The 20,080-nt window shown below is 45.8% G+C and overlaps 2 protein-coding genes across 2 annotated transcripts in view; both read left to right on the forward strand.

Annotated features, from left to right (window-relative positions):
* Window positions 1–20,080, forward strand: part of LOC308677033 (nicotinamide riboside kinase 2-like) — an 828,951-nt gene that overhangs the window by 324,599 nt on the left and 484,272 nt on the right. The window lies entirely within an intron of this gene.
* The window catches only part of LOC308660436 (alkaline ceramidase 1-like), a gene marked incomplete at both ends in the record, with an annotated part of 10,762 nt that continues 3,138 nt past the window's right edge, over window positions 12,457–20,080 (forward strand). The window contains 2 exons of the mRNA XM_081314811.1: window positions 12,457–12,549; window positions 17,316–17,434. Coding sequence (XP_081170937.1) covers window positions 12,457–12,549; window positions 17,316–17,434 — 212 coding nt within the window. The remainder of the gene's footprint in view (window positions 12,550–17,315; window positions 17,435–20,080) is intronic.

The raw sequence follows: 20,080 nt of genomic DNA on the forward strand, positions 1-20,080 counted from the left end.
GCGACCGCGGGGAGGGCTGTAAGTGTGAAAAACGGTGAGAAGTCACTTTCTGCAGTGCCGTTGTAACTTTGAACGGTCGCTAAACAGACTGTTGTAAATCGAGGACGGCCTTGTACAGCCCTCTTTCCCCTGACTGGGCTAAGAGGTTGTGTGAATAGGCTTAATCCGAGAAGCCTCTTTTTCGCTTGGTGACAAAGAAGGGAGCCAGGGCAATTTCGATTCCCGTGGCAGGAGCGGTGAGCTTTCCAGCGCTCCTCTGTGATCCTGGACCAACTTATTTTACGAAGCCAAGAGAAACGGTCTGTGTCCCCCTCCCCAATTTTTATAGTCTATTAATGCAGCCCAAAGGCAAGCTGGAACAAACCGGGAAAGACGAAAAGCTCATTTTAAGAATGGAAAGCACTAAAGTCTTTGGGACGGCCGTCCCTGAAAAGGACCATCAGTAGATTAATAACAATAATAAGTTGGAAGGGACCTTGGAGGTCATCTAGTCCAACCCCCTGCTCAGGCAGGAAGCCCTATACCATTTCAGGCAAATGGCTGTCCAGTCTCTTCTTAAAAACTCCCAGTGTTGGAGCATTCACCACTTCTGGAGGCAAGGAGTTCCACTGGTTAATTGTTCTCACTGTCAGGAAGTTTCTCCTTAGTTCTAGGTTGCTTCTCTCCTTGACTAAAGGAATCCTCTGTGTAGGATTAGTGGAAGACAAGTTGGGGTTCTCCCGCACCCCTCGAAAACAGGGCTGATGTGTTCTCTGCCGCTCCGGTGGCGAGGAAGGAGGGGGAGGGGAAGAAGTCTCCTTCTGTAAAATCACCTGTAGACGCTCCTCCGGAAGAGTTGCAAGAACAGCCTCCGGTGGTGATCTCCTAGAAAGGGCCTGTGTTGCAGCCTTCATCCAGCCCCTTCCCCAGCGGAGCCCCCTCCCCAGGTCTCCAGGAAGGGCTGGGTGAGGGTGGCAGTGGAGCTGGAGGGTGGTTAGCTGCTCTGAAGATCAATCAATCAATCAATTCAACCAATCAATCAGAATAGAACTGGAAGGGACTTTGGAGGTCTTCTAGTCCAACCCCCGACTCAAGCAGGAAAACATATAGCATTTCAGACAGGTGACTGTCCTGTCTCTTCTTGAAAGCCTCCAGTGATGGGGCACCCACAACTTCTGGTGGCAAGCTGTTCCACTGGTGAATTGTCTTCGCTTTTAGGAAATTCCTCCTTAGTTCCAAGTTGCTTCTCTCCTTAATTAGTTTCCATCCGTTGCTTCTTGTCCTGCCTTCAGGGGCTTTGGAGAATAGCTTGTCTCCCTCTTCTTTGGGGCAGCCCCTCAAATACCAGAATACTGCTATAATGTCCCCCCTATTTCTTCTTTTCTTTAGACTAGCCAGACCCAAGTCCTGCAGCCGTTCTTCATATATTTTAATCTCCAGGCCTTGGATCATCTTAGTTGCTCTTCTTTGTACTTTTTCTAAAGTCTCAGCGTCTTATTTTATTTTTTTTGTAATGTGGTGACCAAAACTGGATGCAGGTATTCCAGGTGTAGCCTTACTAAGGCTTTATAAAGAAGAAATTTAGAGAAGGCAGCTAACTCATTTCTTCTGTCGAGCTGTGAATCTGATTCATGAGGACTAGAATTTCAGCCAAAAGCCTGCTTGGCCAGCCAAAGGTCCAGGGTAGAAGGTCCTGGGGAATCACAGTCAGTCAGTGGAGCCAGTCAGACACAGGCAGAAGACCCTGTGTTAATAATAGAATATAGAATGGAATGGAATAAGAATAGAATAGGATAAGAATAGAAAATATGGAATGGAATGGAATGGAATGGAATGGAATCGAATCGAATCGAATGGCATGGCATGGCATGGCATGGGATAGGAATAGGAATAGGAGAGAATACAGAATGCAGAATATAGGATAGGATAGGGATAGGATAGGATAGAATACAGAATGCAGAACAGAATAGAATGGAATGGGATAGGATAGGATGGGATAGGATAGGATAGGATAGGATAGGGATAGGGATAGGGATAGGGATAGGGATAGGGTAGGAGAGAATACAGAATGCAGGATAGAATGGAATGGAATGGGATGGGATGAGATGGGATAGGGATAGGGATAGGGTTAGGGATAGGGATAGGAAAGAATACAGAATGCAGAATATAGTATAGGATAGGGATAGGATAGGATAGGATAGGATACAGAATGCAGAACAGAATAGAATGGAATGGAATAGGATAGGATAGGATAGGATAGGATAGGATAGGATAGGATAGGATAGGATAGGATAGGGATAGGGATAGGGATAGGGATAGGGTAGGAGAGAATACAGAATGCAGGATAGGATAGGGATAGGATAGGATACAGAATGCAGAATAGAATGGGATGGGATGGGATGGGATGGAATGGAATGGAATCGCATGGCATGGCATGGGATAGGGATAGGGATAGGGATAGGGATAGGGATAGGGATAGGGATAGGAAAGAATACAGAATGCAGAATATAGGATAGGATAGGATAGGATAGGATAGGATAGGATAGGATAGGATAGGATAGGATACAGAATGCAGAATAGAAGAGAATGGAATGGAATGGAATAAGAATAAAATAGGATAAGAATAGAATCAGATAGGATAGGAATATGGTAGGATAGGATACAGAATGTAGAACGGAATGGAATGGAATAGGATAGGATAGGATAGGGATAGGGATAGGGATAGGGATAGGGATAGGGATAGGGATAGGGATAGGGTAGGAGAGAATACAGAATGCAGAATATAGGATAGGATAGGGATAGGATAGGATGCAGAATGCAGAATAGAATAGAATGGAATGGACTGCACTGGAATAAAATAGAATAGGATAAGAATAGAATAGAATAGGAATAGGAATAGGAATAGGAATAGAATAGAATAGAATAGAATAGAATAGAATAGAATAGAATAGAATAGAATAGAATAGAATAGAATAGAATAGAATAGAATAGAATAGAATAGAATAGAATAGAATAGGAGCTGGAAGGGACCTTGGAGGTCCTCTAGTCCAACCCCCTCACAAACATCCAATGTTGGAGCACCCACAACTTCTGGAGCCAAGAAGGACTGGAAGGGCCACCTACTCCACATCAAAGTCCTCTTGGTCATCAGCCTCTCTCCAAAGTCTCAGCGGCTCCATTGCTGGACGTTCTCCAGCAGCCATTTGTCCGGAATCTTATAGGGTCTCCTATAACATTCCGGAGGGGGGGGTTGGACTAGGTGACCTCCGAGGACCCTTCCGATGCAGTTCTTTCGGTAACTGTTACGTGTTGTGTCAGGATGCGGTGGGGGCAAAGGATGTTGCCTAGCTGCCACAATTACACGATGGAGGCTTCACGTGTGTTACCACAAATGCTGCCTTACTCAACACCGGGAAGACTTATCATTCAACAGCTGAAGAGCAATCGCTGCACCTGACATGCAGGTCCTGAGGTTTCGTTTGGTTAAAAAAAAAGTACAGGAAACCAGACGTTGCCTTCAAGCTTTACGTTTTTCATTCAGCTGAACAAAAAAGACGGGCTCCTCTAAATGAGAGAAGCCCCGAATGACAAGAAATCCTTGCATTTATTCTTTCTGGTTACATAAGCAGGCCATCCAGCAGATCAAGATTTCACCCAGTAAGTCTGGCATACTGTAGATAAGAGAGCAGAAGTAGCTAAACATGTTCCCTTTTGGGTGTTTCCCTAAAGGTACCGTGTGTCCTCGTGTGGGATAGGACATTGGGTGTTTTCCTGGCTGGCCTTTCATGACCCTGCATCCAGGACTTTGCAAGTGCCCAAAGACATCAAGGGCCGTCTGCACATATTCACAGTTGATATTTCCTATAAAAGGTAAAAGGTAAAGGTTCCCCCGCACACGCGTGCTAGTCGTTTTCGACTCTAGGGGCCGGTGCTCATCTCCGTTTCAAAGCCGAAGAGCCAGCGCTTGTCCGAGGACGTCTCCGTGGTCATGTGGCCGGCATGACTAGACGCCAAAGGCGCACGGAACGCTGTTACCTTCCCACCGGAGTGGTCCCTATTTTTCTCCTTGCATTTTTACGTGCTTTCGAACTGCTAGATTGGCAGAAGCTGGGACGAGTAACAGGCGCTCACTCTGCTACGCGGCACTCGGGATTCGACCCGCCAAACTGCCGATCTTCTGATCGACAAGCTCAGCGTCCTAACCCACTGAGCCACCGCATCCCTGATATTTCCTATACTGTCCCCTAATTCCGGGTCAACACAAGCTGCAGAGATTAAAAAAAGCTGCGGCTTAGAAACGTCTCCTGAAACCACATCCTCTGTGTGTGTGTGTGTGTGTGTGTGTGTGTGTTTCTTTGTGTTATCCTGTGGCAAATTGTTGCACCAAGGTGCCATGCCTCTTGCCTCTCCTGCCGGGCCCGCAAAGGAGAGGGAGGCGCTTGGCAACCAGACTTTCTTGAGGTCCCCCAAAACCCCCAAACAGCCGGACCAACCTCTGCCCAGGCAGTCCCACATCTGGACCACACGGGGAGGGGGGGAGGAGGGGAGAAGACCCCCTGCCCCCTTGAATTACCCAGCTGGTTTACACTGGGGGCTTTGGGGCATCTGACCGTGTCCAGTTCTGGGAAGTTGGTTAAAAAACAAAGCTGGGCGTCCTCCGAGGGTCAAAAAAGTCAAGATGGCGGCTGCAGCTACACAATCAAAGCCCCACCATTGCTATTTCGGGGAGGGAGGAGATGCTTTTGAATCCCCCAGCCAGGGAGCTCACAGTGCAAGGGGGCCGTTTTCTTTGTCGCTGCTGGTCGGACTCTAAGAAGGCAAAGAGGTAGCCCCAAAGTTGCAAGAGCTGCTAGGAAAACAGTCCTTGAGATATTATTCTGGTGTCAAGCGGTAGAATTTCCTCTCCTCCCCGAGAGGCCGGAGGACTGGAAGCGTCCTGCAAGGAGCAAGTGCGCCCACATCCACAGAGAACTTTTCCCCCACCCCATTCTGGAAATCATTTGTGGAGAAAATTTTGCCTTTTTTCTTTCTTTCTTTCTTTCTTTCTTTCTTTCTTTCTTTCTTTCTTTCTTTCTTTCTTTCTTTCTTTCTTTCTTTCTTTCTTTCTTTCTTTCTTTTCTCTCTTTCTTTCTTTCTTTTCTCTCTCTCTTTCTTTTCTTCTTTCTTTTTCTTCCTTCCTTCCTTCCTTCCTTCCTTTCTTTTCTCTCTCTCTTTCTTTTCTTCTTTCTTTTTCTTCCTTCCTTCCTTCCTTCCTTCCTTCCTTCCTTCCTTCCTTCCTTCCTTCCTTCCTTCCTTCCTTTCTTTTTTCTCTCTCTTTTCTTCTTTCTTTCTGTCTCTTTTTTCTTTCTTTCTTTCTTTCTTTTCTTTCTTTCTCTCTCTTTTTTCTTTCTCTCTCTTTCTTTCACTTTCTTTCTTTTCTTCTTTCTCTCTCTCCTTTCTTTCTTTCTTTTTTCTTTCTTTCTTTCTTTTTCTTCTTTCTTTCTTTCTTTCTTTCTTTCTTTCCTTTCTTTCTTTCTTTTCTCTCTCTCTTTTCTTCTTTCTCTCTCTTTTCTTTCTTTCTTTTCTTTCTTTCTTTCTCTCTCTTTTTTCTTTCTCTCTCACTTTCTTTCTCTCTTTCTTTCTTTTTCTTTCTTTCTCTTCTTCTTTCTTTCTTCTCCTTCCTTCCTTCCTCTCATTTTTTCTTCCTTCCTTCCTTCCCTCCCTCCCTTCCTTTTTTCCCCAAGTTTTTTATTAATTTTCCAATATTACATTTACATATTTGAAAAGTAACGTGGCGACTGGGCACAATAGTTCCATTACATTTAAATATCATCAATACAGATCTCAAAGTATTACAAAAACTAATTCCCTCTCTTTCCCCCATAATATATACCAGTGATGGCGAACCTTTCAGAGACCGAGTGCCCAAACTGCAACCCAAAACCCACTTATTTATCGCTGGGTGCCAGGTGGGCATGGCCAACTGGGTGGGTGTGGCTGTGGTGGTCATGGAATTGGGTGGGTGTGGCCAAGGTGGGTGTGGTCACCTCCATGTTGCTCGTGGGGAGGGGACACCTGTGGGGGGCAGCTGGTTGAAGAGGGAAAGTTGCCACCTCTGAGGCATGGCGCGGGTGCCCACATGGAGGGCTCTGAGTGCCGCCTCTGGCACCCGTGCCATAGGTTCGCCACCAATGATATATACTGTATCATATTTGGACCAACACAGTTCTCATTCTATCAATCAAACGAAGAATAACTTTTTAGGGTTCATCCATAATGTTCAGTTTATACATGGTATAGGGTTTCCTGCCTGAGCAGGGGGTTGGACTAGATGACCTCCAAGGTCCCTTCCAACTTTACTGTTATGATTATGATATCTTAATTAACTGGACATTCCATCTTTTAGACAATCCGCTGTTAGATGATCTCATGAGGTCGATGGATCGTTAAGGTGCTTCCAAGTAAAAGGCATCACACAGAGATGCAATCATATGAAGTTTATTCAATGATAGATTAAAGAGAAAGAAATACTTGGCATGAAGGCACTCATGCCTGCATGTGAGTGAGAACAAAAGAAAAGAAAGCAAGCTAGCGTAGCATAAGTGGAACAGAAGAAGAACAAAACTGAAGAGAGACTAGAACAAAGAGCAGCCCCCTCGTGCAGAGGTATTTATGGGGGGTCTGGGCCCCTCCCTAACCATAAAACTCTCTCGCCAATGGGGCTGCAGGGGTCTGAGACACCTGACTCATCAGTGGAAGCAAAGAAGCCTCTTTGCCTCCATCTGATGACCCTTTTGGGGAACTGCCAATGGCTGGCACTAAACATTTAACATCCGCGACCTAATAAATTTTTCTTAACTTTAATTTCCCATTGATGTTTAGATTGAACTTTGAATCTTTATCATTTCCAAATTTTAAATGACCCCAATTTCTACCATGATTCCCCCACAGTCTAAAATTCCAGATATATCATTTATGCATGATTCTCACCATCTATATCAACCAATTAATAGTACAAAGAAGTATTCTTATTTTTCTAGTAATTCTCAAATGTTTGAGAGCCTCCAATTTAATAGCCAATTTTTTTTGTTTCTACAATTAATATTTCCCCCCCCTTTATGTCTCCTATCTCATATTTGAGGCTAATTTTTTTTAAAAAACTATTAGCATTTATACCACAACCAATATATAAATTTAATTATTAGTATTTATACTTCTAAGTTTTACTTCACCTATGTCTCAACTCATAACAGTATCTTAAATTCAAATCTTAGTTATTTCTAAACATTCAAACTTTTAGCCAATCGGTGAGCTGATAGTTGATCTTTTCCTTAATATTTTAATTTAACGTTTAACATTTTCCCCCCAAATTTTTAATTAGCCACAATTCCTTTATCACAATTCCTCATACAATCTAATATTTAAAATACACACCTTATATATAGGTTCTTACCACCTACCTTAACAAACTAGTAAAAGAACACAGTACTCTTATTTCAATATTTATGTTTCTAAATTTTATATAACCAACATTTTTCTTGATCTCAGGTCGCTACGATGTCTTATATTCAGAATACACGTTCTATCCATTTGAATGTATTCTATTTTAAATCTCATGTATAAGTCAAAAACCCAGTCCTTTTCAGTCTTCTTCTGGCTTTTTTTTTCTTTACCAAATTATCTCGCTTTTAAATTATCAAAGAGGACTAGCTGGTAAAGCCGGTCGTAGTTGTCCTGAAGTGTTTAGCGCCTCTTTCATCTTTTCCTTTTTCTTTTTGATCTTCAGATTCCTTCTGGTTTTTAAGAAAAGTGCTTTCCTTGTTCTCTGTTATCAATTTCTTTTTTGTATTTTCCCTTATCTGTATTCGTTGAGTAACTAAGTCTTCTGTCATAGCATTTGGTTGTTTCACTTTCTCTGTAGAATTCTGTATAGATGATGATGATGATGATTTATTATTTATTAAACTTATATACTGCCCTTCTCCCGTAGGACCCAGGGCGGTTCACAAGGCGATCAAAACAGTATTACAATACAAAAGTTAATAACAAATTAAAATAAATTAAATTATCCTTAATTGAAATCTAAAACCCCTATAACTTTGTAATAATGCCACTTGGGGTGTGTGTGAAAGCCCTAACAAGCAGGCATATACATAGAATGAAGGCTACTGCTAAGCTTGTAAGCCGCCCTGAGTCTTCGGAGAAGGGCGGGATATAAATGGAATTAAAATAAAAATAAAATAAAAAACTCTAATTAAAAAATCCAATTACAATAGGTTACAAATGAAAAATTCTCAGTCCTGGCTGGAAAGCTCAAAGAGCCAGGTCTTCAGGTCCCGGCGGAACGAACGAAAATCTGGGGCAGTCCTGAGCTCTACGGGTAACTGGTTCCAAAGGGCAGGTGCACCCACAGAGAAGGCCCTCCCCCTGGGTGTCGCCCGCCGGCAATCTTTTGCCGGCGGCACCCTGAGAAGGCCCTCCCTGTGGCAGCGCACAGGACGAAGGGAACTTGATGCCGGCAGCAGGTGTTCCCCCATGCCATTTAGGGCTTTATAGGTCATCACCAGCACCTTGAATCTCACCCAGAGGGCAACCGGAAGCCAATGCAGCTCGGGGAGCAGAGGTGTTACGTGGGAGTATCGGGGAGCCCCCATCACAACTCACGCGGCTGCATTCTGCACCAATTGAAGCCTTAAAGTCATAATTTGAGTTTGCATGTCCAGGTTGCTTTCTTATTTTTTCCCTGCCATTTCTTAGTTCATCGCCAATTGTAAGAAGAGTTTGGATAATCACTTTTGACATACAAAGAGTTTGTTCCTGTTCTTCCTCTATGGGAGAAATCCATTCCTGTTCTTCTTCCATTATAGTATATTAAACTAAAAGCTTACAGTCACAAAATCCGCTAAGTGAGTAGCTGAGCTGAGCTTCTTGCAGCTGGTGCTTCAAGGTTGCTTATATCTTATCTATTTTCAAAGCTGTCAACAAGTCTCTCTTAAAGAATAGCAGGTTACAATTTCACGTTTAGCCACCAGATGTCATCCCAGAGTTGTTTGGATCTTTTCAGGTTTTTTTCTTCTTTTATTTTAAGAAGAAAAAAAAAACAACAACACCCAGATCTTCAATAATAATAAGAGTAAAAATCAAAGAAAAATAAAGAGTAGAAAATTACAAATCTTATAATCCACCAGTTTTAGGAATTAGAGTTCCAATTAGGATCCCGGTATTTTTCCCAATGTTTTAAACTCCCCTGAGTAATCAATTGCCGCTGTTTCTGGAGGGAGGGTTAAAAATCTCCCTTCCCTCGCCACAGGGGGGAAAGTACTTTAGCAGCTTATGCAGGTAAGTAAGTAATTAGGATATAAGAGTAGTAGATCTCACCCAGTCTCTTCCACGCTGCTTTAGAGTTGCCAGATGGTAAATGCGACTTCGGCTGTTAGCAGCCTAAGGACGAGACATATTTCTATGGCCGGTCCTTTCGTCTGCCAGTTTGGAGAGATTTGCCGGCTGTAACGGGAGAGTTGCTGCTCTCCTGCGATGGCCCCCCCTTGCTGGTCGCCTCTACAGGGCGACTTTTGACCCTTTTCAGGGTCCCCCAGCGATGCAAAATTGGATGTGGAACACGAGAGTCGTCTTCCGCATATCCATATCGGCCGCGTGGCAAAGCGGAAGTCTTCCTTCCTTCCTTCCTTCCTTCCTTCCTTCCTTCCTTCCTTCCTTCCTTCCTTCCTTCCTTCCTTCCATCCTTCCTTCCTTCCTTCCATCCTTCCTTCCTTCCTTCCTTAGAAAAATCTTCATCGGGGTTCAGTCCAAGCCAGGAATAAACAAAATGGAGACTGCTTTAGAAAGAAAGTTGTAGTGTATTGAAGAACGGAACCACAAGACGTGTGGCTCTGGAGCAGCTGACCACATGTTGCTGGGAGTAGTGGGTTTTTATACCTTCTTGGGCTTTTGTGTTTGGAGTTCTTCCTGTGGCGTGAACTTTGACCTGAGCTTTTGAGCGTCTCCTTTTGATCTTCTGATGGTGGTGGGTTAATCCTATTATGTCCCAAAGGTCATGTCCTGCTTCCCTGGGGCTGGGGAGGATGAGTGTTGGATTTTTTTGTGTGTGTTTTTTTGATTGTTGTTTCTAGGGATCTTTGTCTTTCTAATCCCATCAGCTCCAAGCTTCCTGACTCCAGTCTTTCTGATTATCACATCTGCATTTCTGCAGATCTGGTTTCTGTTTGGGGCAGAGAGCCTTGAGGGGGGGAGGGGCTGGTTTAATATCCCCCCAAACTCCTTCTCTGGGGATACATGCTGTCTTCCTACCCTTCCTTCCTTCCTTCCTTCCTTCCTTCCTTCCGCTGGTGACCTTCTATCATTGCTCCATAGAGAGCATTGTAACCTACTGCATTTATGTGTAGGTTGCCAACTGCACAGTAGCATATAGGAAAGTGCTCTAGAGGGTCATTACCATCGCCCAGATTATTGGCTGCCCTCTCCTCCCCCCCCCCCCCCCGCTTTTGGACGAACTGTACAGTTCCCGCTGTCTTAGGAAAGCTCAAAACATTCTTAAAGACTCATCTCGCCCTGGGCATTTTTTTTTTGAACTATTGCCATTTGGCGGACGGTACAGGACAATAAAAACAAAGACAAATAGGGTGAAAAACAGGTTTTATCCCAGAGCTGTCACCATATTAAATACCACAGTATAGTGCGACAATGAGGTGCAATATTAGGGGCACTGCAGTGTGAAGAATATGTGTATATAATGTATGTGGTTTTTTTTTACTTGTGCTTACTTGTGTGTAGTGTGCACTCTGGACAGCACTTAATTTCATTGGGGAATACACAATGATAATAAAGATAAATATGTTCTAAAGAGATATTCTAACTATCCCTCTCCTCCTCCTCCTTCTTCCCATGTCTTTCTCGTTCCCCTTTTTCTCCTTTCCTTTCCTTTCCTTTCCTTTCCTTTCCTTTCCTTTCCTTTCCTTTCCTTTCCTTTCCTTTCCTTTCCTTTCCTTTCCTTTCCTTTCCTTTCCTTTCCTTTCCTTTCCTTTCCTTTCCTTTCCTTTCCTTTCCTTCTTTCTAGTATAATGAAGAGAAGGACGAGGGGGGACATGATAGAAGTCTTCCAGTATCTCAGGGGCTGCCCCAAAGAAGAGGCAGTCAAGCTATTCTCCAAAACGCCTGAAGGCAGGAGAAGAAGCAACGGATGGGAACTCATCAAGGAGAGAAGCAACCTGGAACTATGGAGAAACTTCCAGAATGTTAGAACAACTAACCAGTGGAACAACCTGCCTCCAGAAGTGGTGAATACTCCAACACTGGAAGTTTTTAAGAAGAGACTGGACAGCCACTTGCCTGAAATGGAACAGGGTTTCCTGCCTGAGCAGGGGGTTGGACTAGATGACCTCCAAGGTCCCTTCCAACTTTACTATTATGATTATGATAAGAAACAAGGGGTGAAAACTAATCAAGGAGAGAAGCAACCTGGAAGTAAGGAGAAACTTCCTGACAGTGAGAACAATTACCCCGTGGAACTCCTGGAACTGGAAGTTTTTAAGAAGAGACTGGACAACTGTTTGTCTGAAATGGTATAGGGTCTCCTACTTGAGCAGGGGGTTGGACTAGATGACCTCCAAGGTCCCTTCCAACTCTGTTATTCTACTCTGTTCCCTTCCTTTCCCTTTGACTTTTTGACCTACCACATGGACGCTCCTCTTTCTAGCCAGATGTCTTCATCCAGATGTGGGCCATGCGTGTTGTGTATCCTTTTCCGTGGCTGCCAGTCCCTTTGAGTCTTGGTCCACCCAGACAGCCAAGCTCTAAAGTCGGTCATTGACACAAACAGGAGCGTAGAATCAAACCAGCTCCTTGAGGAAGTCATTTTATTTTATTTTGTTCAGATTTTAATCTGCCCTTTCTGCCTTTAGGGAACTCAAGGCCATAAATTGCAACATAGACTATTAAGATCTTTCTTTCTTTTTTTTAAAAAAACCCCGAAACCCAACGGTTCAAATCTGAATGGAGAAACATTTAGTCTGCAAGGTTTACCCAAAGAGGCTGGGAAAGGATTAGGACCACGTGGGACCCCTTGCTCGGGAGGCACGGACAGGAACCGGCCCCTTCTGGGGTCCAATGGAAGCATTTCGGAGGGCAAGGGCCTTCCCAGAAGGGTAAAGGGAAACCTCCTTCTCCCAGAGAGAGAGAGACGATTACCCTGTGGAACTCCAGGCCACCAGATCTAGGGATGTTGCCAAAGGCAGATTAAATCAGTGCTTCGAAGAATTAGTCAGACATAGCACTCAATCAGGCATCTAAGAATAAAATTACTTTGGCATGCATCCGGCAGAGCAGGCGAATACGTGGGCTCATTGGCCAAGCCAAGCATAAAAAGGCGCACCGGGAGGCAGAAAAGCTGGACGGGCGAGTTTCCCTCACTTGTTTGCTCTTCCCTTCGCAGCGTCTTTCGTGCTCTCCTTGAACGGCAGCGGCATCATCGGCAGCCTCAGGATGTTGCAGGTCTTCTCCTATCTCACCTCCGAAGTCGACTGGTGTGAAGCCAACTTTGAGCGCTCCGAATATATTGCTGAATATTACAACTCGGTAACGCTCTCCGGATAACGGGCGAGAATCTCTTTGGCTAGGACGAGGCCCCGCTTCCTGTCCTTGCCCACCTACTGGGGGGAGCCGGTCTGCCTACGGGTAGACTAGCAGAATCAGAATAGAGCTGGAAGGGACCTCGGAGGTCATCTAGTCTAACCCCCTGCTCAGGCAGGAAACCCTATACCATTTCAGACAAAGGGCTGTCCAATCTCTTCTTAAAAACTTCCAGTGTTGGAGCATCCACAACTTCTGGTGGCAAGCCGTTCCACTGGTTAATTGCTCTAGCTGTCAGGAAATTTCTCCATAGTTCTAGGTTGCTTCTCTCCTTGGTTAGTTTCTCGTCCTGCCCTCTGGTGCTTCTTTGTGGCAGCCCCTCAGATACTGGAACGCTGCTATCATGTCCCCCCTATTTCTTCTTTTCTCTAGACTAGCCAAACCCAAATCCTGCAGCCGTTCTTCGTATGTTTTAGTCTCCAGGCCTTGGATCATCTTAGTTGCTCTTCTCTGAACTTTCTCCAAAGAAAGAGATTTTCAGGAATAGAGTGGGCAACCGTTTGATTGGGGATGGGAGAAAGTCTCCTGCCTTGAGCAGGGGGTTGGTCTAGATGACCTCTGAGCTCCCTTCCAGCCCTAGGAGTCTAGGAATATTCTATGATTGGCTGGGGCTACAGCACCTGTCACTGGGGGATGACCTCAAAGCAATCAGGGTTTGTCTTGCGGTTTATGGCTCCATTTGGGCTCACCCCAGCTGTCAACAACATCCCACCCCCAACCAGGGCAAAAGGGTAACCCCCTTGGCCTGGAACCTCCCCCCCTTCCCCGCTCTCTGGGGATGCCCAGCTATTGAAAAAGTTGCCCCCGGTGCCTTCAGCCAGCTCTCCATCATGTGCCTGTGGGATTTCCCAGTCAGGTCAGAAACCAGCCTTGTCCTAAGGTCTAGAATCTTGAATTTTCACAGCATTAGGTCTCTTCTCTTTGAAGCAAGGGACAGGTTGGATGCGGTGGGTTTTCCTTCATTGCCGACGACGTGTCTCTCAAGCTCAGCCACTTTAAGACGGGTGGGCTTCAACTCCCAGAATTGCCCAGCCAGCAAGTCTTAAAAGTCTTAATAGTGGCTTGGATCCACATTAACTAGTGGCCGGCATGGCTAGACACCAAAGGCGCACGGAACGCTGTTACCTTCCCACCGGAGTGGTCCCTATTTTTCTACTTGCATTTTTTACGTGCTTTCGAACTGCTAGGTTGGCAGAAGCCAGGACGAGTAACAGGCGCTCACTCTGTTATGTGGCACTCAGGATTCGACCCGCCAAACTGCCGACCATCTGATCGACAAGCTCAGCGTCCTAACCCACTGAGCCACCATGTCCCCTTCCAATGGGTACACCTCCTTGTTTGTAACTAGGTTTGGGGCACAAGGTGACCCAAGAATCTGACGTTATCCCTTGGATTATAACTAAGATGCCATCCCTCACGGATTATAACTAAGATGCCATCCCTCATGGATTATAACTAAGATGCCATCCCTCACGGATTACAGAGTAGGCAGGCTTTCACAACAGGCCTTCGACATAGGCCACCCGAACTAGGGTAGATGGCGCAAGGATTCTGGGAATGCTACCAAATCGGTGTCGGTTAGAATTAAGAGTGTGCCAGGGTGAGAATCGTAGAATCCAAGGCTGGGAGGGACCTTGAGGTCTTCTAGTCTGACCCCCTTCCCGAGGGAGCCATCTTCAGGTCATCCAATCCTTTCCGGAGAACTTCCCGGGATGGAGCACCATGTGCTCAGGAAACAGGAGAGAGAGAGGCATAGGTTTATGCTTCTTGTGGTTAAGGCTTTGGAGGCTGGCCATTCCTTCTGTGTGGGTCACACTTGGAAGGCAGAACGTGCCACCTTGCAGAAACCGCAACAGATTCCTCCAGGCTTAATCCATTACTGGCAAATTCATCACCAGACAGAGTCTCGTGTCTCGGAAACAGCATCTTTTCCTGCTTCCCTTCAATCATCGCCAATTCTCGGGGGTTGCCCGGACAAGTCTTCTTGGCAAGGTTTTTCGGAAGCAGTTTACCCATGTCTTCTCCATTTTAGAGCTGAGGGGCACCCAGCTGGCCGGGTGCCCAAGGCAGGAGTTGAACCCCCACCGCAGTTTCTGCCCCGGGGCCATCAACACGAGGCCAAATAGCATAACATAATATTGAATAGATGTTGAGACTTTGGAAAAAGTGCAGAGAAGAGCAACTAAGAGGATTAATTAAAGGCCGGGAGACCAAAACATCTGAAGAACGGTTGCAAGGATTTGGGTTTGGCAGGTCTGGAGAAAAGAAGAAATAGGGGGGACAGGATAGCAGTCTTCCAGTATTTGAGGGGCTCCCACGAAGAAGAGGAGGGGGTCACGTTGTTCACCAAAGCACCAGAAGGCAGGAGAAGCAGCAACGGATGGAAACTAATCAAGGAGAGGAGCAACCTGGAATTAAGGAGGAATTTCCTGATAGTGAGGCTAATCAACCAGTGGAACAGCTTGCCAGCAGAAGTTGTGGGTGCTCCATCACTTTCAGGAAGAAACGGGACAGCTACTGGTCATAAATGATATAGGGTCTTTTGCTCAAGCAGGGGGTTGGACTAGAAGACCTCCAAGGCCCCTTCCAATGCTATTCTGATTGAGAAATAATAATAATAAAAACAACAACAATAACAACAACAACAACAACAACAACAATAACAACAACAACAACAACAACAACAACAACAACAACAATAATAATAATAATAATAATAATAATAATAATAATAATAATAATAATAATAATAAATGTTGGAAGGGACCTTGGAGGTCATCTAGTCCAACCCCCTGCTCAGGCAGGAAACCCTATACCATTCCAGGCAAAAACATGGTGGTTTTCATCCATCCATTCCAATCGGATGTTCTTGGGTTTTGTTTTGTTTTTTTTTATAAAAAAAATCTCAGGTGAGGAGGGATGGATGTAAACCTTAGGAATCTCCAAGCTGCAACCCCCCCCTCCTGTGGTCCCCTTGAAAGGGGTGGCTGAAATCAAGGCGTTTCTTCAAGGTGGGAGAATTTTTTTCAGCGCAGGCACTGGTCCCCAGCAATGATGGGCGCGCAGGAAGGAGATTCATTTCCAGGATCTGCATTCGAGGATCAGAGAAAGCTCACAGTGCCCTGCATCACTCCAGGAGGGGCATCAAAAGCTCTATGGACCCTAGAAAAAGGAACCGATCAAGACCATAGACCTGTGTTTTTTTCAAGCTTGGGCACCTGAAAGATGGCTGGACTTCAACACCCGTCTTCAAGTTGCCAAGTTTGAAAAACATGGAATCAGACCCTTACATCAGGGGTCCCCAACCAGCGGGCTAGTGAACTGTGGAAATGGCTGGCTGGTATGTGCATGTGTGCACATGCACTCCCCCCACTTGTGCTAGCGCCCGTGGTCCCATTCGCACCTGTCTGCGGGCACAAATGGGGATGCTAGTGCCAGGCGAGTGTGTGCGGCCCATTTGTGCATGCGTGAACGGGGCTGCTAGTGCGGCCCCGTTTGCGTGCATGCACGCACGTGCACCAGTTTGGAAGCTTCTCTCCTTCCCTCTGACCCGTGAGCATGGAAAGTGTTCCAATATCTCAGGGGCTGCCCCAAAGAAGAGGGAGTCAAGCTGTTCTCCAAAGCGTCCGAAGGCAGGACAAGAAGCAACGGATGGAAACTAGTCAAGGAGAGAAGCAACCTAGAACTAAGGAGAAACTTCCTGACAGTGAGGACAATTAATCGGTGGAACAACCTGCCTCCAGAGGTGGTGAATGGCTCCAACACTGGAAGTTTCTAAGAAGAGACTGGCCAGCCATTTGTCTGAAATGGTATAAGGTTTCCTGCCTGAGCAGGGGGTTGGACTTGATGACCTCCAAGGTCCCGTCCAACTTATTATTATTATTACCTCTGCCCTAGGTGTTGAGCGAAGAGGACACAAGCCAACAGAACTGTGGGAGTTGAAGTCCATCCGTCTTCAAGTGCCCAAGGTTGAGGAAGCATCAGGGCTCTCCTATCGTGGCAACTTTAAAATGTGTGGACTTCAACTCCCAGAATTCCTCAGCCAGCCATGCATGGCTGGCTGAGGAATTCTGGGAACTGAAGTCCACAAGCTTCAAAGTTGCCAAGCTTGCCATAGATAGACACACACTGCCCCCAAAAAAGGAAAATTAAGAGATAATACTGAAGTAATCTGAACTCTCTCTCTCTATACATCCCTCCATCTGCCCCAGTGGGCTCAATAGCTCCCTGGGGAAGGGAAGTGGGTGTCAAAGTGGGCGGGGCCAGTAGCTTTGCCCCTCTGAAGATTTGCCGCTTTCTAACCTTGCTCATGAGGGACGCGGTGGCTCAGTGGGTTAGGACGCTGAGCTTGTCGATCAGAAGATCAGCAGTTTAGCGGGTCGAATCCCGAGTGCCGTGTAGCAGAGTGAGCGCCTGTTACTCGTCCCAGCTTCTGCCAACCTAGCAGTTCGAAAGCATGTAAAAATGCAAGTAGAAAAACAGGGACCACTACGGTGGGAAGGTAACAGCGTTCCGTGCGCCTTTGGCATCCAGTCACGCCGGCCACATGACCGCAGAGACGTCCTCGGACAACTGCTGGCTCTTCGGCTTTGAAACGGAGATGTGCACCGGCCCCTAGAGTCGGAACCGACTAGCACGCGTGTGCGGGGGAACCTTGATCTTGACCTTTTAACCTTGCTCATCCTTTCTGCCTCTTTCTCTTTCTTCTGCAGATCAGCAATGTGGCCTTTTTCATCCTGGCCCCCATGATGTTGTGGCTGAACCCCGATTATATCGGCTATCGCCCCCTGCCGATTCACAGTTTCGTCATCTTGCAGTTGTTTGTTGGTAGGTGACCACCAAGGCTGAGCCTGAGCAGAAGGCCAGGCCCAGCCCCGCTATCAGCCCTGCGAGGTAGTCCAGCCAAGCCACCACCAACAGGAGAACTAGCTCTATCTTTATTTTTAAGGCTCTTTTAAGGCAGGCAGGCCCCAAATTGCGGCCACAACGGACTCCAAAGTTTCTGTTTGCCAAGTGAGAGGGGTGAGTTTCGCCCCGTTTTACGACCTTTCCTTGTTGCCGTTAAGTGAATCCCTGAAGTTGTTTAATTAGTAACCTGGTTGCCAAGTGGATCTGGTTTCCCCATAGATTTTGCTTGTCAGAAGGTTGCAAAAGGGGATCGCATCACACACACACACACACACACACACACACACACATCGGGACACTGCGGCTGTCATAAATATGAGTCGGTTGCCAAGCGTCGGAATTTTGATCAAGGTGACCCTGGGGGTGCTTAAACGATGGCAAGTGGGGGAAATGGTCATAAGTCATTTCTTTTCAGTGGCGTTGTAACTTCAGTCACTAAATGAACTGTTGTAAACCGAGGACTACCTGTAGAAACTTCTTCACTGTAGATTTTAACTTTCCGGAAAAGTGGGGGGAGGGTCTATTTTGAGAGGCTTCACACCCCTCCTTCTTTGTCTGGCCCAAGATGACGTTGACATCAAGGTTGTCCAGATACGGCAGACATGTCAAACACAAGGCCCGGGGGCCAGATCCGGCCCGTGAAGTGGTTTTATGTGGCCCGCGAAGCCATCCTGGAAACAGTGAGGGAATGGCCCCCACTGCCTTGGCCCTGGCCCAGAGACCCTCCTCCTGCCAGAGACCCTCAGATCTGTCCCACTTCTGCCCAGGCCCCCATAGGCACCCTGGATGCGAACGATGTAGAGCTGGCCACGCCCACCCAGTAGGCCATACGCACTCTAGCCATGCCCACCCAGTAGGCCACACCCACCCTGGTCATACCCACCCAGCCCCCTGAGGGCAACCACAATTTAATTGAATTTAATTTAATAATTTGATTTCTATACTGCCCTTCTCCCGAAGGACTCAGGGCGGTGAACAGGGCAATACACAATAAAAATCAAATACAAAAATTAAAAAGCCATTAAACATCATGCCCATAAAATCAATACATATTAAAATTTAAAACTAATTTTAAAAACCCAACCCCATCCCGTCAGACCAGGCCAGCTTGTTCAAAAAAGAATGTTTTGAGATCGCGCCGGAAGGAGCGAAGGTCGGGGGCCATCCGGAGCTCAACCGGTAAGCGGTTCCAGAGGTCTGGCGCACCCACAGAGAACGCTCTCCCCCTGGGGGTCACCAATCTGATGTGGCCCTCAATGCTGATGTGGCCCTCAATGAAATTGAGTTTGACACCCCTGAGATACGGCTTTAGAATAGCACAGAATAGCACAGAATAAAATATAGAATAGGGTAGAATTCAGAATCGAGAACTAATAGAATAGAATGCAGAACAGAATAGAATTCAGAATTCAGAATTAATTTACACAAAGGGAAATAACAGTCCAACCTACCAAAACCAGTGCCATAAAAAACAGAATAGAAACGCAAGTTAAGATAGGCAAGAAAATGGTAAGTGAGCACCTGTCCAGCCTAGACGAGTTCAAATCACCAGGACCAGATGGATTACACCCGAAAGGTTCTCAAGGAACTGGCAGACGTGATCTCAGAACCACTGAACTATATTTTTCAAAGATCCTGGAGCACTGGGGAACTACCAGAGGACTGGAAGAGAGCTGATGTAGTTCCCATCTTCAAAAAAGGGGGAAAAATGGATCCAGGAAACTACAGACCTATCAGCCTGACCTCAATACCTGGGAAGATTCTGGAAAAGATAATCAAACAATGAATCAGCGAACACCTAGAGGCAAACAAAGTCATTAGCAAAAGCCAACATGGGTTTGTCAAAAACAGATCATGCCAGACAAATCTTATTGCATTCTTTGACCAGGTGACAAAATTAGTGGACCAGAGGAATGCTGTAGATGTAATTTACTTGGACTTCAGTAAGGCATTTGATAAAGTAGATCACAACCTGCTACTGGATAAGATAGAAAATTGTGGGTTACACAGAATCACCACCAGATGATGGCCAGACAAGAAGCAACGGATGGAAACTAGTCAAGGAGAGAAGCAACCTAGAATTAAGGAGGAATTTCCTGACAGTTAGAACAATTAACCAGTGGAACTACCTGCCTCCAGAAGCTGTGAATGCTCCAACACTGGAAGTTTTTAAGAAGAGACTGGACAGCCCTTTCTCTGAAATGGTATAAGGTTTCCTGCCTGAGCAGGGGGTTGGACTAGATGACCTCCAAGGTCCCTTCCAACATTATCATCATTATTGTTATTGTTATTGTTATTATTATAGAATGGAATGGAAAGAACAGACAGAACATTACAGAATACAGGACAGGACAGGACAGGATAGGATGCGGAATGCGGAATGCGGAATGCGGAATGCGGAATGCGGAATGCGGAATGTTAGAATAGAATAGAAAATGGAATGGAATAGAACAGACAGAACAGAACAGAATAGAATAGAATAGAAATACAGCAGAATAGAGCAGAAAGACAACCTCCTTCCTCTTCCTCTTCATCATTTTCTTCTTCTCTTCCTCTCTTTCTCTTCCTT

The sequence above is a fragment of the Vipera berus genome, assembly GCF_964194415.1.
Source record: "Vipera berus genome assembly, chromosome: 1".
Taxonomy (NCBI): domain Eukaryota; kingdom Metazoa; phylum Chordata; class Lepidosauria; order Squamata; family Viperidae; genus Vipera; species Vipera berus.